The sequence below is a fragment of the Phaseolus vulgaris genome, chromosome 11, assembly GCF_051622355.1.
Source record: "Phaseolus vulgaris cultivar YP4 chromosome 11, ASM5162235v1, whole genome shotgun sequence".
Lineage (NCBI taxonomy): Eukaryota > Viridiplantae > Streptophyta > Magnoliopsida > Fabales > Fabaceae > Phaseolus > Phaseolus vulgaris.
The window spans coordinates 9,894,793-9,917,779 of NC_143508.1; the positions used below are offsets into that span (position 1 = coordinate 9,894,793).

The 22,987-nt window shown below is 31.1% G+C and overlaps 1 protein-coding gene across 1 annotated transcript; it reads left to right on the forward strand.

Moving 5' to 3' along the window:
- The first annotated feature begins 5,885 nt into the window (after nt 1–5,885).
- On the forward strand, nt 5,886–7,167 carry LOC137818029 (borneol dehydrogenase, mitochondrial). Its single transcript, XM_068621253.2, has 2 exons — nt 5,886–6,109; nt 6,210–7,167. Exons 1-2 carry the CDS (start codon nt 6,072–6,074, stop codon nt 6,979–6,981), a joined length of 810 nt encoding a protein of 269 aa, XP_068477354.1. The 5' UTR covers nt 5,886–6,071; the 3' UTR covers nt 6,982–7,167.
- The last annotated feature ends 15,820 nt before the right edge of the window (nt 7,168–22,987 follow it).

Sequence of the window (22,987 nt, forward strand, 5' to 3'; positions counted from 1 at the left end):
TTCAAAATTTAAATAATTTAATATTTTTTTCACTAATATATATATATATATATATATATATATATACTTATAAGTTTTCAATTAAATATACTAGAATAAATGTATGAGTCATTTATTGAAACATAATTTAACATGCTAACCATTAATAATTTATTTTTAATTTATAATTATTTAATAAATTTTATATTAATTATATAAAAATAATTTTATTATATAATTTTTTTATTAATTATTTATCATATGTGTATTTTATTTTTTTAATATAATTATTGTGATATTTTTTATTTTTATCATTATTATAATATTTATGAAAAATAAAAAATAATTAGAAATAATATATAAATAGTGATAAAATTATGTTTATCACTCAATTTTTGTAAAGAAAAACTTATATTTATTGTAGTGTATATTAATGTTTAATATATATATATATATATATATATATAAATAAAAGATATATTTGAATAGTAGACTTTAGTGACGTTCATTATCAATGATGAACACAAAAGTCAATTTTAAAAAATCTATTTTTTAACTAATGCAAGACAAACGTGAATAACGTCTCAACTATTTGCCGTTAACCTGATTTTTTTTGTCAACAATAAGTTCCATTAAGTTCAGATTTTCTTAAGTGATAATACTGGACCACATTGATTGAATGCATTTGTCATTTTTCTTATATTTTTGGCTAAACGGGTACTAAAATGAAAAAAAAAAATATACCTGCAAAATCATGAAAATGCTATTATGAAATAATGAAAATATCTCAACAAAATGATGAAAATATCCCTTAAATAAAAGAGAGTGTAGATAAAAAATACTTTCAAAACACTTTTTTTCAAAATATATTTTTGAAACACATTTCAGAGTTTTGGAATTTTTTTCCAAAATACATTTTAAGATGTGTTCTTGATTTTTTTAATGTATTTTTTGTATTTTGAATTACTATTTATGAACTGGAATGATATTTTGATTTGTAGTTTTTGAATTTCATATTTTCAAATCCAAAATAAAAAATAATTTTGGAAAATTTGAAGGATGATAGGATATATATTCAAATTGATATGGTGCAAAATGAATTTGTCCCGAATAATTGAGAATTCAGTGAATGATTTTGTTACTAGCTCTCTAACCTGTACAGTCTTGCTATAGCTCTGCAATTTCAAAATTAGATTACAATAATTTTTGTTTGCTTTATGAGCTATTTTGGTGCATGGGTGACTTTTTGTTCATACTTCACCTTTCAACATGCTTCCTTTTGCCATTTTATTTTATGTTGTCATCTTGCCATAAAATATTTGTTTTATTTGATGCTAGTGGTTCCCACATATTTGACTTTAGTTGATGAGTGAGAGTTTATCAAATTTTTTTTTTTTTGAGAAAATGAATGTGATAGAAAGGAATTGAAAATTTAATGTTCACTCAATATATAACTTATAACTTGAATATAATTTATATGTGTGTAAAATATATACCAATTTTCACTTATTAATATTTTTATTATAATTAATAAAAATTTATACACTTTCTCGTGTATCTCCTTTAATTCCTCTTAGTTTAAATATTTTTTTCTACTCTTTCACAATTTTAAGTTATTCCTAACATTTATTTCATTAAGCCATAATTAATAGTATTAATATAACACCTTTAAAATAACATTATTGAAAAGAAAAAAAAAACATAGATGTATGAACATAAATAAATAAAAAATAACGTCAACATATTAACTTTTAAATGTTTACAGTAAATGATCATGTTATAACTAGTTAACATTTTTTATAAACTTTAACATATTATCTTTTAATTAAGTTTATAATTATTTATGTGCTAGATCGTTAATTTTTTATTTTGAAAATATTTGTTTGAGAAATGTGTTTATTATGCAAGATAAATAGAAAAATGAATATATCACAAAACAATATTTAAAAAATACATTTTTCTATTATAGTTATTGCTAAATTTGTCATAAAAAAAATACTATTTTATGTGTCTGATTTGTCTATGACAATTAAAAAATTATATGTAATAGAAATTAATATTGTTTATGACAGATATAATTTTTAATTATCATAAAATGCGTTACTTTCTATGAACGTTAAAGAAAAATTCGTCATAGAAAGTGAATTTTTTTATGATAGTTCCTTTAGGTCTGACATAAAAAAACACAGACTTTCTATGCCGCTTGTATCTATGAAGATTCTAAAATTGACATAAAAATATTTGTTTGAATCGTCATAAAATGTATTTCCTGCACTAGTGAGGGGAGAAAATATCAAATTTTGGACAGATAGATGGGTTATTGAAAGAACATTGGCTGAAAAATATCTTAGGTTATACAATAATTTAATCCATAAGATATATATTGTATTAGAAATGGGTAAATCGACAACAAATGGGACTGGTGTATGATATGTAGGAGATACTGATTTGAGTGGTAATGATCTCAATTTGAGTCATTCATGTAGGATCTAACAAAGATCACATCATAATTATATGGACAAGATGATTAAAAATAGGAGACGAATAAGTAAATTATACAATAAAGTCTGCATACAAGAGCTTGAGGAACAACATATGTGGTGAGGAAGATGTATTTTACACATTAATTTGGAAAACATGTGCAATCCCAAAAGTAAAACATTTTATAAGGAGGTTAAGTTTGAATAATAATTAGGGTCTATTTAGGAGGGCAATGATTCCTTGTAAGTTATGTGTCATCTATAAAAAAAACAAAAGAACTGGAAGAAATTTTCCAACACCTATTTTTGAAATGCAAGATATCGAGTAGGATTTGGTATCTATGTCGCAAATGGATATGTATTAAAATAGTAGAACATAAAAAGAATTCTAAATCATTTTCACCACTTCAATTTACAAAAGGAGATTTAATATGGAAAACAATACAAATAATGTTAATGAGAGGAATATGGGATCATATAAACAATGTATTTTTGAAACCGCATAATTGAAAGTATTGAAAGTGTGGGCGTGGATTAGAAATAGATCTCCAAAGACAATATTTTCGTACTTTGAATAGTGTATTTTCCCAAAAAATCTGTACAGTAATCATACTAAAGTAAAATCTTTTTCAAGTGTTTAGATATAGTGGTAACTAGTATAGTGGGTGACAACAATACAACTAAGTGAAAAGTAGTCAAATAACAAAATTTCAATATATGAGATTTAAAGAATAAAGTTGAAGATCAGGTTCAATGGTTAATTAAATGGAAAACATGTCTTTAATAGGGCCATATAGTATCATATCAGACTATTAGAAATACCTGCAAAATATGTAAAACACCCTCTTCGAATTCATGGGTCAATTGTGGTAATTCATAACAATAACAAGGTTTGATTTGGTTATTAGAATAAAACTGGAACAGAGGACAAAGAAACATTTAACCTAGATGCATAAAATGCAATTTGAAAATGTGAAGCCTAGTGGAATAATTATACATGGATTAAATCCTTTTTATAAGACACTTATGAGTCAAATTAAGGTATTACTAATGAAAGGCGACACAGTAAAGCATACTACAAGTCTTTCTAATTAATTTCTTTGTGCATAAGGTTTCAAAAGATTGTTTTCACTTAGATTTTTGCATAATGATGTTTTAAGAGCTCATAATTCTAGTCACTTTACATGGTGCATTTTTGCAACATTAACTTATAATTTGTTATTCTACAATAGTATTATGAATTATATCTCTACTTTTCTTTTCTGTTTGGTCTAAAACACTCTGGCATGTTTAAGATCTTGCCAACAATTCTATATTATATTTGTTAACCATGTGATTAGGTTTGAAAATGAAATAAGATGGAGGTACTCTAGGTGGAAGCACTTGTCATGGAGATGTCATTGACCACTATATGAAATACAAAAGATGGACCATGCTTGGATTTTTTTAGTAATATTGGGTGAAACAAATACGTTTATTTTGGGATGTCTCAATTGGTCCAGTGTTTGTTTGTATTATAGATGCATTATTTGATAAGGTCATCTCATTCATCCACATAATTCTTCTCGTCTATTTTATTCATATTATTTCTTTTATTTATATTTATATTCTTTATCCACTATAATTTTTTTTCTATTTTGTTTTACTTTATTTTAAATAGAGGTATTATACAAGATTTTTTTAAAATTATTATCAGTACTATCAATAAAATCAATACAAATTAAATTAATATTAAAAATATATTTTATTTAACGTTGAATTAACTAATATTATTTATTAATATAATTAAATTTTATAAATTCACCGCCTTTTTCTAATTAACGAATGTTTAATATATAATATCAATTTTTCTAATTAACTAATGTTTAATATATAATATTTATTTTAGGTAGCCGATACTGATAGGAACTCGGTGACCTTTGACAGGGGCGTGGTAGATGTGCTCGAGGTATTTGTACTGGTACAGGTAAATGTTTGGTCTTGGATTTTTGCAAAGTCCTGTTGTAATTAATTCCTTTACGTATCCCAATTGGATTTTGAACCCAGTGGATTGTATGAGACTGGTTGTTTAATGCTTTCTTGAGTTGGTTTGGTTGTTCCTTATTTAAGTTGGAAGGTGTTTCTTGGTTAAATGTTAGTAAGACGCTAGCTCTTTATGTATAAGTTGGATCACCCCTGAAGTGGTTCCCATTTATTTATTTTTTATTGCTGATAAAAAAAAACTAATTCGCAACTAGTTATTGCAATCTATTTACTTACTTGCATTGATTTTTTTGCCAACAGTAAGTTCAGGTTTTCTTGAAATGGTATTAGTGGAACACAATGGTTGAATGCATTTATCATTTGTGTTCTATTTTTTTGGCTAAACACGGCATGGGCAATTGAGAATTCGTGAATGATTTTGTTCACGACACCGTTAATCATCTACTGATCATGTAAAGTGACATCCCGCATGTGCGTTTTCTTCTAAAATCAGCTAACAAATTTTTTAATGTTTAATATATTACTTTTTTTTTTTAAGTACTTAAAAACTTCTTTTTTAAATTAAATATATAAAAAACGTAAAATTTGATTTTAATTTTTATGAGGTCATGGCCGAGCTCAATGATATGTTCCGGTAAAAAATTTCTAGGATACGTCTCAAAATGAATTACTTCTTGAACTTATTAGGTTTATGTCTGATACCGAGAGACTATGAGGTCATGAACTGAGTCCAATGATACGTGTTTCGGTTAATTATTTAGATTTTAAAGTTGATATCTAAAACTTGGTATCTAATTATATATCAGTTTAGAAATTGTTTCTTAATAATATAAACTAATTTAGATATCAATATTCCTTTTAGTATCTAAAATAGTATCTAACTTAGTCAATATAACAACTAATCATTTCTTGTATTTGAAATTAGTTTCTATTTAATGAATTTTCTTGTAGTGTTGGGAATGTAACTAAGGATGAGACCATGTACAAGAAAAGGGGGAAAACACTACACGATATAACAGAAAGATAAAGGCAGACAAAACTACTCAATTAGGAATCATTATTTCTAGTTAAATTGAATGATCTAGTTGAAAGACATCCTTCTTCTATAAAACAATTTTAATTTTAATATTATATTTCCTTTAAATTTTTTTCTTAAAAATAAATAAATTTCATTTTTATCTTTTAATTAAGTTCTTATCGTAACATTAAATATGTTTTTTTATCTTATAATAATATATATTATCTATATAAATAATGAAATGACTTATTTCATATTATTCTCAACACTCTAACTTCTATTATATATAAGTTTAAAGTAAAGTAACACAGCTAATTTAAAGAATTAATCATAATGTTTAATTTATTATATATTTAATTTATAAAAAGTTATTACATGTTTAAATTATAAAATCAACAATTGTAAATATGTTGGGTATTTTGTTAGGAGGATTTGAACCAGCATCTTATCCATTTTCACTTTTTGTACATCTCTTCCATGGGAGCTAACTCTATATAAGACCTAAGCCATGTTCGGAGAAAGCACAGTTCTTCACGCTGAGAAGAAGAATTAAGTTGAACACTTTAAAACACCTTTTCTGGGTCTTATATATATAACCCAAAACCTCACTCATGGCACATGTTTCTGTTGTCTCCGCTGCTGTTAAAAGGTAAGGAACCTCTAACCTATCAAACACACACAAATCCTCCCCATTTATTTTGATAATCTATCATAGAATTATTAGCTTGCTAACATAAGATGGCATGCAGGCTTGAGGGGAAAGTGGCCATTATCACTGGTGGTGCCAGCGGTATTGGCGAGGCCACTGCAAGACTCTTCTCCGAGCATGGAGCTCATGTGGTGATAGCTGATATTCAAGACGATTTGGGTCTTTCTCTATGCAACGAATTGGAATCTGCTGTGTATGTTCATTGTGATGTGACAGAGGAAGAAGACGTTGAAAACTGCGTGAACATAGCAGTTTCAAAGTATGGGAAGCTGGACATCATGTTTAACAACGCTGGTTCAAGTGATTTGTTCAAAAGAAGCATACTTGACAATACCAAGTCTGATTTCGAGAGAGTGTTGAGTGTGAACTTGGTTGGTCCATTTCTGGGAACAAAGCACGCAGCAAGGGTAATGATTCCTGCTAAAAGGGGTTGCATAATTAACACAGCTAGTATTGCTGGATGCATAGGTGGAGGAGCTACACATGCCTACACCAGTGCAAAGCATGGTCTACTGGGACTGATGAAAAACACGGCGGTGGAGCTTGGAGAATTCGGTATTCGGGTGAACTGCGTGTCTCCCCATTTGGTTGTGACACCGTTGCTAAATAAATATTTCAATCTTAATGAAGAAGGAGCTCGTAAGAGTTATACCAACCTAAAAGGTTGGCATCCTGTGGCTAACGATGTAGCCGAAGCTGCTCTTTACTTGGCAAGCGATGAGTCTAAGTATGTTAGTTCTCTCAATATTGTTTTAGATGGAGGATTGACCAATTCAAATGTTGGATTTCCTATGTTTGGAAAATCCGAGTAAAAATACTTTGTCTCTAAATAACTGTATTGTCGTTGTTTTGGCTTGGTGATTATTGGTCATAAAATTTACCTGTCAACATGTGTGAAGAAAGAAGGCAATAGATTGGTGGGTATTAATTTACAACCCTCACTCTAATGTAGCCATTTTCGTATTCAGAAAATAAAGATATGTTGAATGTTTGGGAAATTTGTGTAAAGATTTTGTCTTTAACTCTTCAGAAACTTTAGTTGACACCATATATGAAGAAAGAAGACAATGTATAATCCTCACACAATCTAACCTTTTTGCTCATTTGTGTAGAATTGAACAAGGATGTGTTACTATGAAAATTAATTTTATCCTTCATCTACCCGTCAATATAAAATGATAACATTTTTCTTATGAATTCTTTGATGCATTTTTATTTTTGGACATTGGTTTGAATATCTAAAAATGATCAATTCAAGTTAAAGATGATGAAACTAATTCACTCACATCCATAAGTAGAAGAAGAAAATTAACATGTGATCAATTAATTTTACTTTAGGATTTGGTCAACCAATGTTCACCCTACCTAGAACAACTTATCAAGAATTTGCACTGCGGTAAATTTTTAGGACAACTATGCATATAGCACACCCTATTCGCTGTAACCATTTATTCTATAGTTTAGCATGTCCTACCATGCAAATCTTTAACATTCTTTTTTAAGGATATAATGATACACTAAAAACCCACATCTTCTATGTAATCATATTACAATATTACTTTAATATTTTATTATATCATTAAATTCCAAATTTACCTTTTATTATATATATTTATTTCTATATCCATCACATCTAGAATTGTATACAACTCTAAGAGTTATCAAACTATATTTTCCTTTTTTCAATGTTACTCATGAAATTTATTTTTTTATTTCAATAAAAATAATAAATAAATGTGAAACATTTTAAAAATGTTTCAATCATATACATTAAGATTATGTTACATAACTTTAGAAAAAATCCAAATCATTACCAAAAATTGAAACATCTTTAGGTCTTGCACAACTTGTTTTTACCTCTTGACCTAAAAGCAGGTAACCTATCATCAATAGTCCTAAGTAAGCATATCAAAAAACCAAACTAACAAACCACATTGTATGTAATTAGTCTTTAATACTTAGTGTAAAATTATTGTGAAATTTATAAACATCACATGTTACATTAACCATTATCAAAATTTGCAAGGCAAATGTACCTTTTTACATAAGTGTTGTAGTGCATAAAGAAGAGAAAGATAAAAAAAAAAAAAAAAGTGATAGGGGTTGGTGATAGTGTGCTATTAATGTACACCTATATGGCAACATATGTGAGTGAGGTTTTAAGATGCTTTATTACACGCTTGAGAACAAATTCACAGCAAATTAGTACAAGTTCATAAACGTTGTGGGTCTTACCGTTTAAATTTATTTTACCATAAATATTTTACTGATTTTTTTTCTTCAAAAGGTTAATTACTTATAAGAAGTATTTCAATAATCAAATTTTATTTTTTAAAAATAGTGTTTAAAAATAATTTTAGATAAAAAATTATACATTTCTTACTATTTATTACAAAGTATTTAACATTTTATTTTAAATTTATATATATATATATATATATATATATATATTAAAATTATAATTATAAATGTATTACAACTCCAAATATTATTACTATTTTATATAATTTTTATATTTTGATATAGTATAATCACTTATGCATACAATAATTTTTTTTAAATTAACTTATAAATTATGTATTAAGCACTTAATATATAAATTTATAAATTTTGTTATAAAATAAGATTGAATAATACATGAGATAATTATGGTTGTTTTTAACTTTCTTATAAAAAAAAGTCACACCTTAAACGAATTATATCTTATAATTATAGTTAGCAAAAATAACTTTTACAGTTATCTCTAAAAAATCATTATTTATGTTAAAATTGTTGTTATTTTGGAGTAACATCATTCAAACTTAAAAGTCATATTACTACTATTTTTATTTAGTTATGGGTACCGTAATTGTTTAGACAAAGTGTGCCTAGATAGTACTTAAGATTGGTTGTAATAATTGTTGTAGGTGTCGGTCGTTCGGTCGCTTCCTCGTACTCCAATGCTTCACTCTTTCAGACTCTTTAGTTTCGGTCGAGAGTAAACTTACAAAAGATTTTCTAACAATCAAGTAAGTACTTTGTGTTATGAGAGTGTATTGTGAAATTGATAGAATGACACCTTACTCCATTGTAGAGGGCTTATTTATAGCATTGAGTCATGGGCCATTTGACTGATAGGTCGAATCTAGCATATATATGCACTAAATCAGTGTTAGCTGATTTCTCGAGAGGTAACCCTGATTTATAGGGAGGTATACTTGAAGAATATCTTCAATAAATCAATGTTAGCTAATTTATTGGGGTATTATCCGGATTTGATGGGATATAGCATCCTATGGGTCTGTGGCCAGCTGGTAATGAAACAATGTTCCAGGTGTTGTTTTATGTCAATACTAATAATTTAGCTTCCATGGCTTCCTTCCAATAAGGAGAAAGAATGGCCTGATCATATGATGAAGGTTATTATGTGTAGAAATGTTAGCTAAAATTGTGCAATGAGCAGAGGATATGTTGGAATAAGAAATAAAATGAGAAAGTGCATATCGTGTACCTAGGAGAGAACCTTGGCTAAGAGTGGATTGATTGGCAGGACGTGGCAACAAATTATCTTTAAGCCATGTAGGAGGTTGCTTGAGGCGTGTAAAATGTCAAAGTGGTTGCGTAGAAATATTAGGGGAAGAATTAGGTGTAGGAGATGCAGTGGTCATAGGTTCAAGAATAAGCTCAATGGGTATGGGTTTGGTAATGGGCTCACTGGAAAAAGTTGGTGAAGTCGATTGTGAGTTCGGTAGTGTGGTAGGAAATGTAGAATTTTGATGGTTTAAGTCAAGGACCAAATTTGGTAGGATAGGAGAGTGTGAGGGTGATGTTGTTTCATGAGAAGGAAAAATTATTTTGTGAAAAACCACATCCCTACTGTCAAAAATAGTTTTGTCTTCAAGATCATATAATTTGTAGCCTTTATGATTAGTTGGATATCCAATAAAGACACAATGTTGAGCGCGAGGATCAAATTTGTGTTTGGGATAATTCACTATTGCATAACATAGGTTGCCGAAAATACGTAAATGTGTAACGGATGGAACTTGATTTTATAATAGTTGAAAGGGTGTGTTATCTGAAAAAATGAGGGAAGGTAAGTGATTAATGAGGTAAACCGCGGTAAAAACACAATCTTCCGAAAAACGAATAGGTAAATTAAACCGATAAAGAAGAGATCGTGCAAATGGCAGGATATGACGGTGTTTGTGCTCAACCACCTCGTTTTGTTGGGGTATACACACATGTATGTTGGCATTCAATGACGTGATCAAGAAAAAGTTTATGCATGGAAAGAATTTTCGTACCATTATCTGTTCGGACGACTTTAGCATGAATGTGGAATTGTGTATAAGCAAATATGATGAAAGATTGTAGTAGACGTTGGGTATCTAATTTGTGTTGCATAAAAAAAACCCATGTGCATCTAGTGAAATCATTGAAGATGTTTTAAAAAAATCATGCATTTGAATAAGTAGGTGATTTATAAGGGTCCCAAATATCACAATGTAACAAATCAAATGGACACTGTGTATTTATTGCATTGGAAATAAAAGGCAGTCTTGCTTGTTTAGCAATGGGACAAATATTGCAGTTATTATGAGTAGACGTATTACTGAAAGAAAATAACAAAGATGTCAATTTTAAACGGGATGAAGACAGATGACCAAATCTCATATGCCAGAGATCCGTGTTGTCGGAAACATGAAAAGAGTCGGGAATTTTTTCGGAAGGTTTCATATAATAAAGACCACCTCGCTATTCACCCGAGCCAATTATCCTCCCATAGCCAAATCCTGCAGGATACAACCATTTGGAAGTAATACAACACAACAATTTAGAGCTTTAGTGAGTTTACTTGCTAAAATAAGATTTAACTGAAAAGAAGAGACACATAAAACATGCTCTAATTTGATATCCTTATTAAACTTGATGGTCCCTTTGGACGTGATTGGGGTTGTTGAGCCTGTAGGAAGGTTTACCAAAGAAACTGGTGATGAAGTTGAATTAATAAATAATTCTGGATTTTAAGCAATATGATCAGTTGTCCCACTGTCCAAAATTCATGGTTTTGTGAAAACAAAATTTACTTGAAGCATTAAAGTTCATTAGAAAACTTGTTCCATTTGCTTAAATATCATGGTTACCCGAATTAATTATCGACAATTGTTGTTGTGTTAACTTTGAAAGAATCATGCTATTGCATTGATTTCATATAGCGTATTTTGTCGTTTGCTTGGTCTTTCACGGAGCATTGATTATGCCATTAATGAATCCTATTTTGTTCTTGGCTATGAGAGCATGAGTAGGGGGTGGCAAAGTGGGGCGGGCCATGCGGGCCGACCCGCGGTAAAAAACGCGGGACGGGCTGATGTTTTCAACCCGCATTAGCTCGCCCCGCATAACCCGCGGCCCGCGCGGGCCAATAGCGGGGCGGGGCGGGCTGGCCCGCTAGTCCGCAAAAAGAAATTTTAAAAAATAATTGACTTGACTTGTTAGAATATAACTTTCTCTTTTCATCAATTCTTAAAATTTATTCTATAGTGGTTCATTACATTACAACACTAAGGGTTCTAATTAAATCCAATGTGATTAAACTATTTTTTACAAAATTTGAAGGTTCCTTTTAAGTGATCATCCCTTTATATTGAGACAATGATTTAACAAGACATACAGTTAATTTTATATTTTGTGAGTGCATGAAACACGGGAATCAATCTCGTTAAAAAAAATTTCTCTATTAAGTAACTGGTATAGACATATACATAAATTTTATATCCTGAATCCTTTGTTGCGTTTGTTCTAAGCTTGGTTTCATGAACATTGGTTTCCAACCTCTCAGTAGGATTAGACAATAAACTTCTAAAAAGAATATAATAAATCATTAATTTTGCAATCTTTTTTTTCTTTTAGATGTTTCTGCAACACTCAATTGTTTTTTCTTCTACGTTAAAAAAAAAAAAAAGTGGGTCGGCCCGCAAGCCCGCGAGCCAACCCGCATGCGGGGCGGGTCATGAAAACCAACCCGCATTTTGTATGCGGGGCGGGCTGGCCCGCTTTGCCACCCCTAGGCATGAGTCATTGATTTTCTCCATGTTGGGTAGTTTGAGCCATTCAATTTCTCTAGGACAGGTAGGTGTTCAGATTGATCTAAATGATGAACGTAGTATGAATTTGATGTATCTGTAATTGCGTCTTTGGAGTTTTCAGCATACATGGTTATCGAGGGGAAAAAAAGGGCTCAATTTTTTGTTTTATTTTGTAGAGTCACCAAAAACCTGACTCTAATATCATGTCAAATATTTGGAAATGATATTTGTGTATATTGTATATTTTTTAGCCACTGAATATGTTTATTTTTTAGTCACCGATTTTCTTTCAGTCGCTAAATGTAATTGCTTATTTCTACCACCGAATTAGCGACCAAAAATGTTTCATTTTAGTCACTGATTCAGTTACTAAATATAATTGCTTATTTATGCTATCGAATCCGCCAACAGATATGTTTATTTTTAGCCACCAATTTTCTTTCGATCGCTAAATGTAATTGTTTATTTTACTAATATTAATATTAATAATAATACTAATACTAATATTAATAATAATAAAACAAATTAGGGACCGATTCAGTTGCTAAATATAATTGCTTATTTATGCTACCGAATCAACCAACATATATGTTTATTTTTAGCCACCATGCTAAATGTAATTGTTTATTTTACTATACTAATATTAATATTATTAATAATAGTAATAATAATAATATTAATAAAAAAAAATTAGGAACCGAATTTACATTTTTTTCAATTAATTATGCTTATAAAAAATATATAATATGATAGTTATATATTAAACATATAATTATAATTAAAAGAAAAAAAAGTTTTCTCCATTTTCACTGTTGTTTCCTCCTCCCTTCTCTTTAGATACTTTAATTGCTTGGATTAATTTGTATTGTTCACTCTTCATATTGCTTTTTATTGTTGAATAATACCACAATCAGTATCTTCTATGTTTTTTTATTTTATTTTTTTGAATTTGTTAAAACTTTGATAAAAGTTCAGTGAACATATAAAAAATTCTATTGTGTGCCTCACACGCTTAGCATATTTGATTTAGGTTTTCAAATTTTCCTGAATTTTTTTCTCTACGTTTAGTGTTGTTGTTCTTCATGCCTCGGAGATTCATTCATCAAATTCTCTTTCACTCCATATGAATCGGTTCTTCGAAATCTCTTATGAGAGGACCTAGACGCTTCTACACACAATCGTGTAATCATTCATATCAAAAGCCACTACCATTTGCGATTCTTCACTACTTCGAGTATTACTGTTTTCCGATCAACCTCTGATGCCGTTAGGCTTTGGACAAAGGAACCTTTAGGTGGCTTCCTATTATACCAAGAACCAGAACAATGATAGAGAATTGAGAAACGGAAACAAACTGCATATATTATTCATATCTCAAATAATAGTTCAATACTCTATTTATAAAGTACTAAATATCATAAAATCCCAATAAAATCCTAACTAATTAAATAAATGATAAAATCCTAATAAAATCACAACTAATTAAATAAATGATAAAATCCTAATAAAATCCTAACTAATTAAATAAATGATAAAATCCTAACTAATTAAATCTTAACAACCCAATAATAATATTAATCAAATTCCAAAACTTTAGAATATACTTGATTAACTGAAGTTCAAGTAACGACGAACAATTCTTGTGACGAGTGAAATCAAATAACATGAACCAAAAAGGAACATTAGTGTTTTGTATGAATTGATTCACGTAAGTTCCTTCTTCCATTCTCGTTTTCGATTCTGAAAATATTTTTTGGTTCTGCGTTTTGTTCACTGTTCTTCGTTTTGGAGAAGTTTAAATGGAGAAACGGTGAGGTGTTGAAGAAAATTGAAACTAGAAAATCAAATTTGGTGAATCGTTTGGTGAATTCGGTGAATCAATCTCCTCAGAGCCTATGCCTTCTTTCAGAGAGTAAATCGCTTGGAGAAATTTGGTTTGGTTGTGCCTTAGTGCAGCCAAGGTGTTTGAATCATTGTTGTTCTATTCATAATTTGTTGAAGCAGTTTAAAAAAATTGGTGATACAGATTATTCTGGAATTAATTGGCATTGGTTCGTATAATATTGGAGCTGGTACAGATTTTGTACATAATTTAATTGAATTAGTGAAACTTGGTGAATACTTTTGATTTGTAATTTGTGCATCTAAACTTGATTTTTGATTCTCTATATCTTTGATTCAATCTTGAAACTGTGCCTCTGAATTTAACACCATTTTTCTTTGGTGTTTGATTCAAATTACTGTTAGGTGCAATTTTCTGACTAGTGCCGCGTGAATTTTGAACAGTGACAATTGGAGCTGTTTTTGAAAGTGATGGTTCAATTTATTTTGAGCAAAATTTGGCACTGTTTTGATGTTCCAGTGCAGAATTCTGGTGCAAGAATTTAAGTGGTAGCAGATTTTTGAATAAAAAAACTGAATTACAAAATTGTTGAATTTGGTGCCTATTCTGATTTGTAATTTGTGTAGTTGAAATTGAGTTGTGAAAATTGGTTAATTGAGGTGAATATTGGGGCTGCCAATGGTGTGGTGAATTGATTGTGCAAATTGGAAGAGACCTTGAACACAAGAGAAAACGTCACAGTGCTGGAACTTAATGTGCAACAACAAATATTTTGTTTAGGCCAAAACCGTGTTTCACTATTAGTTGGGCTGCACATTTCTAATTGACAAATTTTGGTGCAGTAATTTTGGAGGTGCAAAAAGCATAATAGAAGCTTTTAATTTGGGCCAAACAGATTGGGTCAAAAAAAAATATTGGCCATTGAAAATATTGATATTCTTTAATTTTTCTTTTTCTAATCCAATTCTAGCGTCAATTTTGAGGTGCTTCCTTTGAGTTTCAAATTTCTTGATAGCCTTTAATTTATAGCTTGTCATATTTCTTAGTATAATCTTTGGAAAAGGTTGACTAACATTTCTAGGTAGTATATTGGGGAAGAAAAAGTCAAGCTAAGGATAACCATCCTTGAGAGAACCAACAAGTAGAAGTTCTAAAGCAAGAGCTAAACACTAGAGTGAAGAGAAGAGTACTAACATTGGAAGACTTTTTTTTTAATTTTTCTTTTTTATATTAATTCTTTGATACTAATAGTGAAATTTATAATGCATCTACAAAGGAAGATGCAAGCTAGGATTGCATTAACAAATAAGCAATAGAAAAGAGTTAGAGTTGAAAGATAATATTGTATACAAGTCTTCCTTAAATTATGTATCGGAGTTCATTTCCATTTAGCTTAATTGAATTTTGAGTATTTATAAGCAGGTCTGATTTTTTTTAATATACATGCCAGGGTACTGATTTTTTTTTTCAAATAAGTATTAATAATACATATAAAAATAGTCACCAAAACTGATTTAGCAATCGAAATAGGATAGTTTGTTAGAATTAAAAAAAAAAAATATTGAGCCACCAAAATCAATTGTCATTATAGGTCTCAAATTTAGCCACTGAATTAGCCACCACGAGATTTTTTTAAAATTAATTATTTCAACCCATTAACGATCGAAAATGGTGGTCGCTATTACCTTTTCCGTCAGCCACCGATAAATTGGTGGCTAATATTGTCCTTGGAATTTTGGTGCCCAACTTTCTGTGACCGAAATTTCGGTTGCAAAATTGTGACCAATTTATAATTTGGTCGTTAAATGCTTTGCGACTAGAGTTTTCGCTTTCATCTTTATTTGGTGACTATTTCGGTTGCAAACATGCTTAGTTACCGATTATAGTACTTTTAGCGATCGAATTTGGTGGTCACTAAAAATGTTTTTTTTAGTGATATACAATCAGATTGGAGAGATATGCTCAATGTAATTTGATACTCCAAATATTATGTTTATCACACCAAACTATTGGCGCATATATTATACATTGATAACTTTCTATTTACATTTATATGAAAAATATAATAATTTCAGTACATATTAATATATTTTTTTAATATTTATTTAAATTAACATTAATTTAACCAACACAAATATAATCTACTTCTAATATTTATTTAATATGGATTTTTAATAATTTTTAATCTAGATTAGAAAAATATTGATTTTGACAATGCTCACTTCAACATAATTTCTTTACTTAGGGTATTTGTATTATAATGAATATCAAAAGAGGTTTGACCGCCTGACGCACTTGACAACTTAAATGTAGTTTTTGTGAGATTTTTGCTTGAGTCTTGTACCCTTTTAACTTATCTATTTTTATCAGTACTAAGGCAGAGTATTTGTTGGGAGCAGTTATTTTGTATTCTCAAATAACTGCATCCTATATATATATATATATATATATATATATATATATATATATATATATATATATATATATTTTTATTTTATTTTTTTATTTTTTTATTTTTTATTTATTTATTTTATTTATTTTTTATTTTTTATTTTTTTACTTATAAACGGATTGGACCACGTGTTGTCCGTATTTAAAAGATTGTTTGTAGTTGATGAAAAAAATATCACTTGACCACTTCATCTTTGAAAAAAAATTAATAATACTAATTAATGTTAAATAAAATGGTGTTTAATAAACACAACTCCTTCCGTTTTCTTTGTTAAATCATAGTTGTATGTAAACTATGAAACTCAGACACTCCTTTTAAATGGCGTGTCAATGTTGACACTCGTATGATACTTATAAGATACGTATCCGTGAAGTGTCCAATTCAAAAAGTATTTATTAGATTTCTAACAATTCTAGTACGGTTCTAACACAATTTTAAAAAAAAAAAATACAGTAATTTTCTAAAAATTCAAACTTTACTATTATGATTATAAAATTAAGAAACAAATCCTTATGAATCAGCCTTAAAAAACATTTTTCTGCTCCAAAAAATAATTTAAAACATACTTGTGCATATAAATCTTTATTGTCAATTTATATAATTTATAATTATATAATATATAGATACGTGTCCACGTATCCTACATTTTAGAGATTTTACGTATCTCCGTGTCCGTGTCCGTGTCCTTGTCATATCAGTGTCTGTGCTATTTGTAACAAACTTTATAATTTTTTTGTATTTTAATGTTAAAAGTTAAAGACTTTTTAAAAATAAAATCGTGTTACCAAACACAATTTATTCAAAAAAAATTCAAATATTTCCATTTTAGTAAATTTATTGCAAAATTGACGAGATTTAGAGGAAGTGATTATTATGAACTTGGTCGATGTCTTGCTGGGAAAGAAGCATGTGGCGAGGGTAATCCTCATTGAGGCTGCCTACTATGTCTCCATTATAACCAAAGACAAAAATCCCTTTCACGCTCACAATTACTGAATAAGACAAAAACAGCTATAATTCACAATTCACACCATTCATTGTTTTCAAACACTTCAATAATACATTCATGTGATTTTATTTATTATTCTTTTAGTTTACTTATGATGAAAGTGTTTAGTGGATCCATTATCTGTTTCCTAAACCAAAATTTGTATTTATTACAACTACTTTTATTAGTTGTTTTAGTACATCAATTTCAGTTAATAGTGTCTTTGGGGTATTCACTTGATGCCCAACTTGATCCTTAACCTGAACATACTCAAAATATTATTTCAAAAACAGTTGTATCATAGTTGTTTTTTAAGAGAGAGTTGTCATGCATTGATTTTTGTTTAATTTCAGTATAAACTGCAACGTTGGACTGATTTTCTTAATAATTTCTTATAAAAAAAATTCTTATGCAAAAATTATTTATTAGAATATATATATGCCCAATATTTGTGTTGAAAATTTAATTTTTGGAAATTTAAATTCACAATGTAAAATAATATATTTTTAAAATTAATGAAAAAGTATTAAAAAAATATAAAATATATATGACCAAAATTTAGCTTCTCAAAAGCTATATTCCAATAAATTTTTTGATAGAATTTGATTCCAATGAGTTTCAGATACTCTTCTTAATTGACGTGTTTGTGTCGGACTTATGTATCAGACACCGACACTCGTAGGATATGTATCGGTGAAGTGTCAAATTCAAAAAATATTTGTTCGATTTCTGAGAATTCTAACACGATTCTAATCTAATTTTAAAAGAGAAATATATTTTCTAAAAACTCAAACTTATTGTATAATTATTTTGTATGATTATAAAAATAAGGAACAAATCCTTTTGAATCAGCCATGACAAATATCTTTTTGCTCCAAAAAAAACTGAAACATACTTGTGCACATAAATCTTTATTGTCAATTTATATAATTTATAATTATATAATATATAAATATATGTCTCATGTCTTACATTTTAAAAATTATACGTATTTTTATGTTTGTATCTGTGTTGTATCAATGTCCATTGTGCTACATATTCCAACAAACCAAATTATCAACATAAACGAAAAAAAAAGTTTATTCTAATAAATAATGTTAATAATAAGTTTATTTTGAAAAAAAAATTGAAATGAGTTAACTGTGGAATCAGAATTCCAATCTTATCCCTTAAAATCCCGTGAATGATGAACTTACCCGCAAGACAGGTTCTGGTTATGTTGTTGGTATTAATGATAAAACTGTTGATTTTAGCTTAATCCCAAGTCCCACATCGGTGAGTTCATTGTTTGGGAAGGAGGTTTGAGGGTTATAAATTAAACTCTCCTCCTTCACTGTGATATATCCCAATTTGTAATATCTTCTCCCATAATAATAAAAGTGGGCTATTTGAGTTGTGCTCGGAGATTAGGCTAAACAGGTCGAACTCCGTTAACAAGTTCCGGGTGTGTTTTTCCTCTTTATCTCTTTTATTATTCCGCTCTGTTTATTCAATATTATTTGTCGGGTAGCTTTGTTAGGGTTTTGTTTTAGTGGGAAAATTACCCGTTTTTCCCAACAAGTGGTATCAAGAGCCGAAGGTTCGCCCTTGGGTTGTTTGAAATTATTTGTAATATTGAATATTATATTTTGAGTTTGAAATGACAAATCAAGAAGAAGAAGCGAAGGATGTATCCTGAGTGTCGGGCTCCTCGTCATCATGGTCGAGGTTCCCGGTGTCCACTTTGAAATTGGCGGTGGAAATATTTGATGGCACGGGACATTTTGGCATGTGGCAAGGAGAGGTCTTGGACTCTCTTTTTCAGCAGGGTCTTGATATTGCTATTGAAGGAGAGAAACCAGAAGAGGTAGAGGAGAAAGACTGTCCAAAACTACAGAAGAAAGGGAAGGCTCCACAAGATGCAAATGTTGCAGAATGCAAAAGTGATGTGGAATCAGATATCTCTTTAATTGTCTTGCTTTCAACATCATCGTATCCAGATGAGTGGATATTGGATTCAGGTAGTACCTATCATATGTGTCCCATTCAGGAATGGTTCTTTGAATTTCAAGAACTCGATGGCAGGGTTGTTTACATGGGTAATGATAACCCATGTAAAACAGCTGGGATAGGTTCAATCAAGCTGCAGAATCATGATGGATCCACCAGAATTTTGCGGGATGTACGGTACGTGCCAAAGTTGAAGAAGAATCTCATCTCATTGGGGGCTTTAGAATCTAAAGGCCTAGTTGTGACGATGCGAGATGGAATTCTTAAAGCAACTTTAGGAGCACTGGTGATGTTGAAAGGCGTGAGGAAGAACAATTTGTATTACTACCAAGGTAGTACAGTGGTGGGGACAGTAGCGGCAACAACTTCTAGCTCTAAGAAGGATGCTTAGGCAACGAACTTGTAGCATATGAGGTTGGGACATGCTGGAGAGAAATCCTTGCAAATTCTTACCAAGCAGGGATTGTTGAAAGGTACGAAGGCTTGCAAACTTAAATTTTGTGAGCATTGTGTTCTGGGAAAACAACGAAGAGTGAATTTTGGCACTGCAATTCACAATACCAAGGGTATTCTGGATTATGTGCATTCAGATGTGTGGGGACCTGCCAAGACTCCGTCAATCGGAGGTAGGCATTATTTTGTCACTTTTGTGGATGATTTTTCCAGGAGAGTTTGGGTGTTTACTATGAAGAACAAAAATGATGTGCTTGAAATTTTCCTTAAGTGGAAAGCTCAAGTTGAAAACCAGACAGGAAGGAAGATTAAGGTTCTCCGAACAGACAATGGAGGAGAATACAAGAGTGATCCGTTCCTAAAGGTATGCCAAGATTGTGGCATAGTTTGACACTTCACTGTTAGAAAAACACCACAACAGAATGGGGTGTCGGAGCGTATGAACAAGACACTTGTGGAGAAAGTTCGTTGTATGTTGTCTAATGCTGAGTTAGACAGAGAGTTTTGGGCTGAGGCTGTGACATACGCTCAACATCCGTCAATCGTTTGCCATCATCTGCTATAGATGGCAAAACCCCGTTAGAGGTATGGTCTGGAAAACCTGCAACTGATTATGATTCTTTGCATGTTTTTGGTTCTATTGCATATTATCATGTGATTGAATCAAAGTTGGATCCACGGGCAAAGAAGGCTCTTTTCATGGGCTTTAGTCCTGGAGAGAAGGGATACCGTTTGTGGTGTCTAGAGGCAAAGAAGACGATTATCAGCAGGGATGTTACCTTTGATGAATCTACCATGTTAAAGAAGGTAAATCCAGAAGGAGCTGATAGTACTCTGCAACAGGTGGAGTGTGCCCGGAAGCAGGTGGAGTTTGAGCCGACAATGGTGATCCCAACACGAAATACCACAAGTGACTCTCCTATGGCAGAAGAAGTGTCAAATGAGGAAGAGGTTCCTACCCAAGAATCTCAACAACAATCAACACCAATTGCAGTTAGAAGACAAAGACGAGATATTCAGAAGCCTGCTCGTTTCATGGATATGGTTGCCTATGCACTTCCAGTTGTTGATGACATTCCATCCACTTACCCAGAAGCCATTCTGAGTTCAGAGAGTGGTAATTGGGCAGGTGCGATGGAAGAGGAGATGCAGTCTTTGAAGAAGAACAAGACGTGGAAGCTGGCACAATTACCAAAAAGTAAGAAGGCAATTGGGTGCAAATGGGTATTTGCAAAGAAAGAAGGATTTCCTAATAAAGAAGATGTTCGCTACAAGGCAAGGTTGGTTGCTAAAGGCTTTGCTCAGAGGGAGGGAATTAATTATAATGAGGTATTTTCTCCAGTTGTTAAACATTCCTCCATTCGAATTTTGTTGGCCTTGGTAGCACAGTTGAATTTGGAGCTTGCTCAACTTGATGTAAAGACCGCGTTCCTACACGGTGATTTGGAGGAGGAAATCTATATGACTCAACCAGGAGGATACAAGGTTGATGGTAAAGAAGATTGGGTTTGTAAACTTAGCAAATCGTTGTACGGACTGAAACAATCTCCGAGACAGTGGTACAAACAATTTGATAAGTTCATGAAGGATCAGAAGTACAAGAGAAGCAAATATGATCACTGTGTGTATTTGCGCAGACTTGAAGATGGTTCCTACATTTACTTACTCTTATATGTTGATGATATGCTGATTGCAGCAAAGAGCCAAGTTGAGATGGACAGGTTAAAGGCTCAGTTGAGTAAAGAGTTTGAGATGAAGGATTTGGGGGAAGCCAAGAAGATTCTCGGCATGGAGATAAACAGGGACAGAGAGAGGGGAAAACTTTGGCTGTCACAAAAGCAGTATTTGCAGAAGGTACTACAACGTTTTGGTATACACGAAGATACAAAACCTGTAAGTACCCCACTTGCTCCTCATTTGAAATTGAGTAGTCGTTTATCTCCGACGACTGATGAAGAACGAGAATACATGGCGAAAGTAACATATGCAAATGCAGTTGGAAGCTTGATGTATGCAATGGTGTGTACAAGACCGGATATTTCACAGGCTATGAGTGTTGTTAGCAGGTACATGCATAATCCGGGCAAGGGTCATTGGCAAGCTGTGAGATGGATTCTACGGTACCTCCAAAATACCTTAGATGTTGGATTGGCATTTGAGCAAGATGAATCACTTGGTCAATGCATAGTTGGATATTGTGATTCTGATTATGCAGGTGATTTGGATAAGCGGCAGTCTACAACTGGCTATTTGTTCACTTTAGCAAAAGCGCCAGTTAGTTGGAAGTCTACCTTGCAGTCTACGGTGACTTTGTCTACGACAGAGGCAGAGTATATGGCGATTACAGAGGCTGTGAAGGAAGCAATTTGGCTTCATGGGTTGCTTAAAGACTTGGGAGTTGGTCAGAAACAACTTGAGTTATATTCTGACAGTCAGAGTGCTATTCATTTAGCAAAGAATCAAGTCTTTCATGCACGGACGAAGCACATTGATGTTCGTTATCACTTTGTGCGTGAGATTCTCGAAGAAGAGGAGATTGTTCTCCAGAAGATTCACACTACGGAGAATCCTGCAGATATGCTCACCAAGGTGGTTACAAGGACCAAGTTTGAACACTGTTTAGACTTGGTTAATATCTTGCACATTTGAAGTTGGCGTCTGGAGGCGCAAATTTGAAGCACTGCAAAGTTTGTTTTTTGTTATGTTTTGAGAAGATTTGTTTTAGGTGAGACTTGAAATTAAGCCAAGGTGGAGATTTGTTGATTTTGGCTTAATCCCAAGTCTCACATCGGTGAGTTCATTGTTTGAGAATGAGGTTTGAGGGTTATAAATTAAACTCTCCTCCTTCACTGTGATATATCCCAATTTGTAATATCTTCTCCCATAATAATAAAAGCGGGCTATTTGAGCTGTGCTCGGAGATTAGGCTAAACAGGCCAAACTCCGTTAACAAGTTCCGGGTGTGTTTTTCCTCTTTATCTCTTTTATTATTCCGCTCTGTTTATTCAATATTATTTGTCGAGTA

What these genes read in the sequence shown, in the direction of transcription:
- LOC137818029 (XM_068621253.2), top strand. Translation starts at nt 6,072, where the DNA reads ATGGCACATGTTTCTGTTGTCTCCGCTGCTGTTAAAAG. An exon ending in GTCTCCGCTGCTGTTAAAAG is followed by an intron (nt 6,110 to 6,209) that starts GTAAGGAACCTC and finishes GATGGCATGCAG; the next exon opens with GCTTGAGGGGAAAGTGGCCA.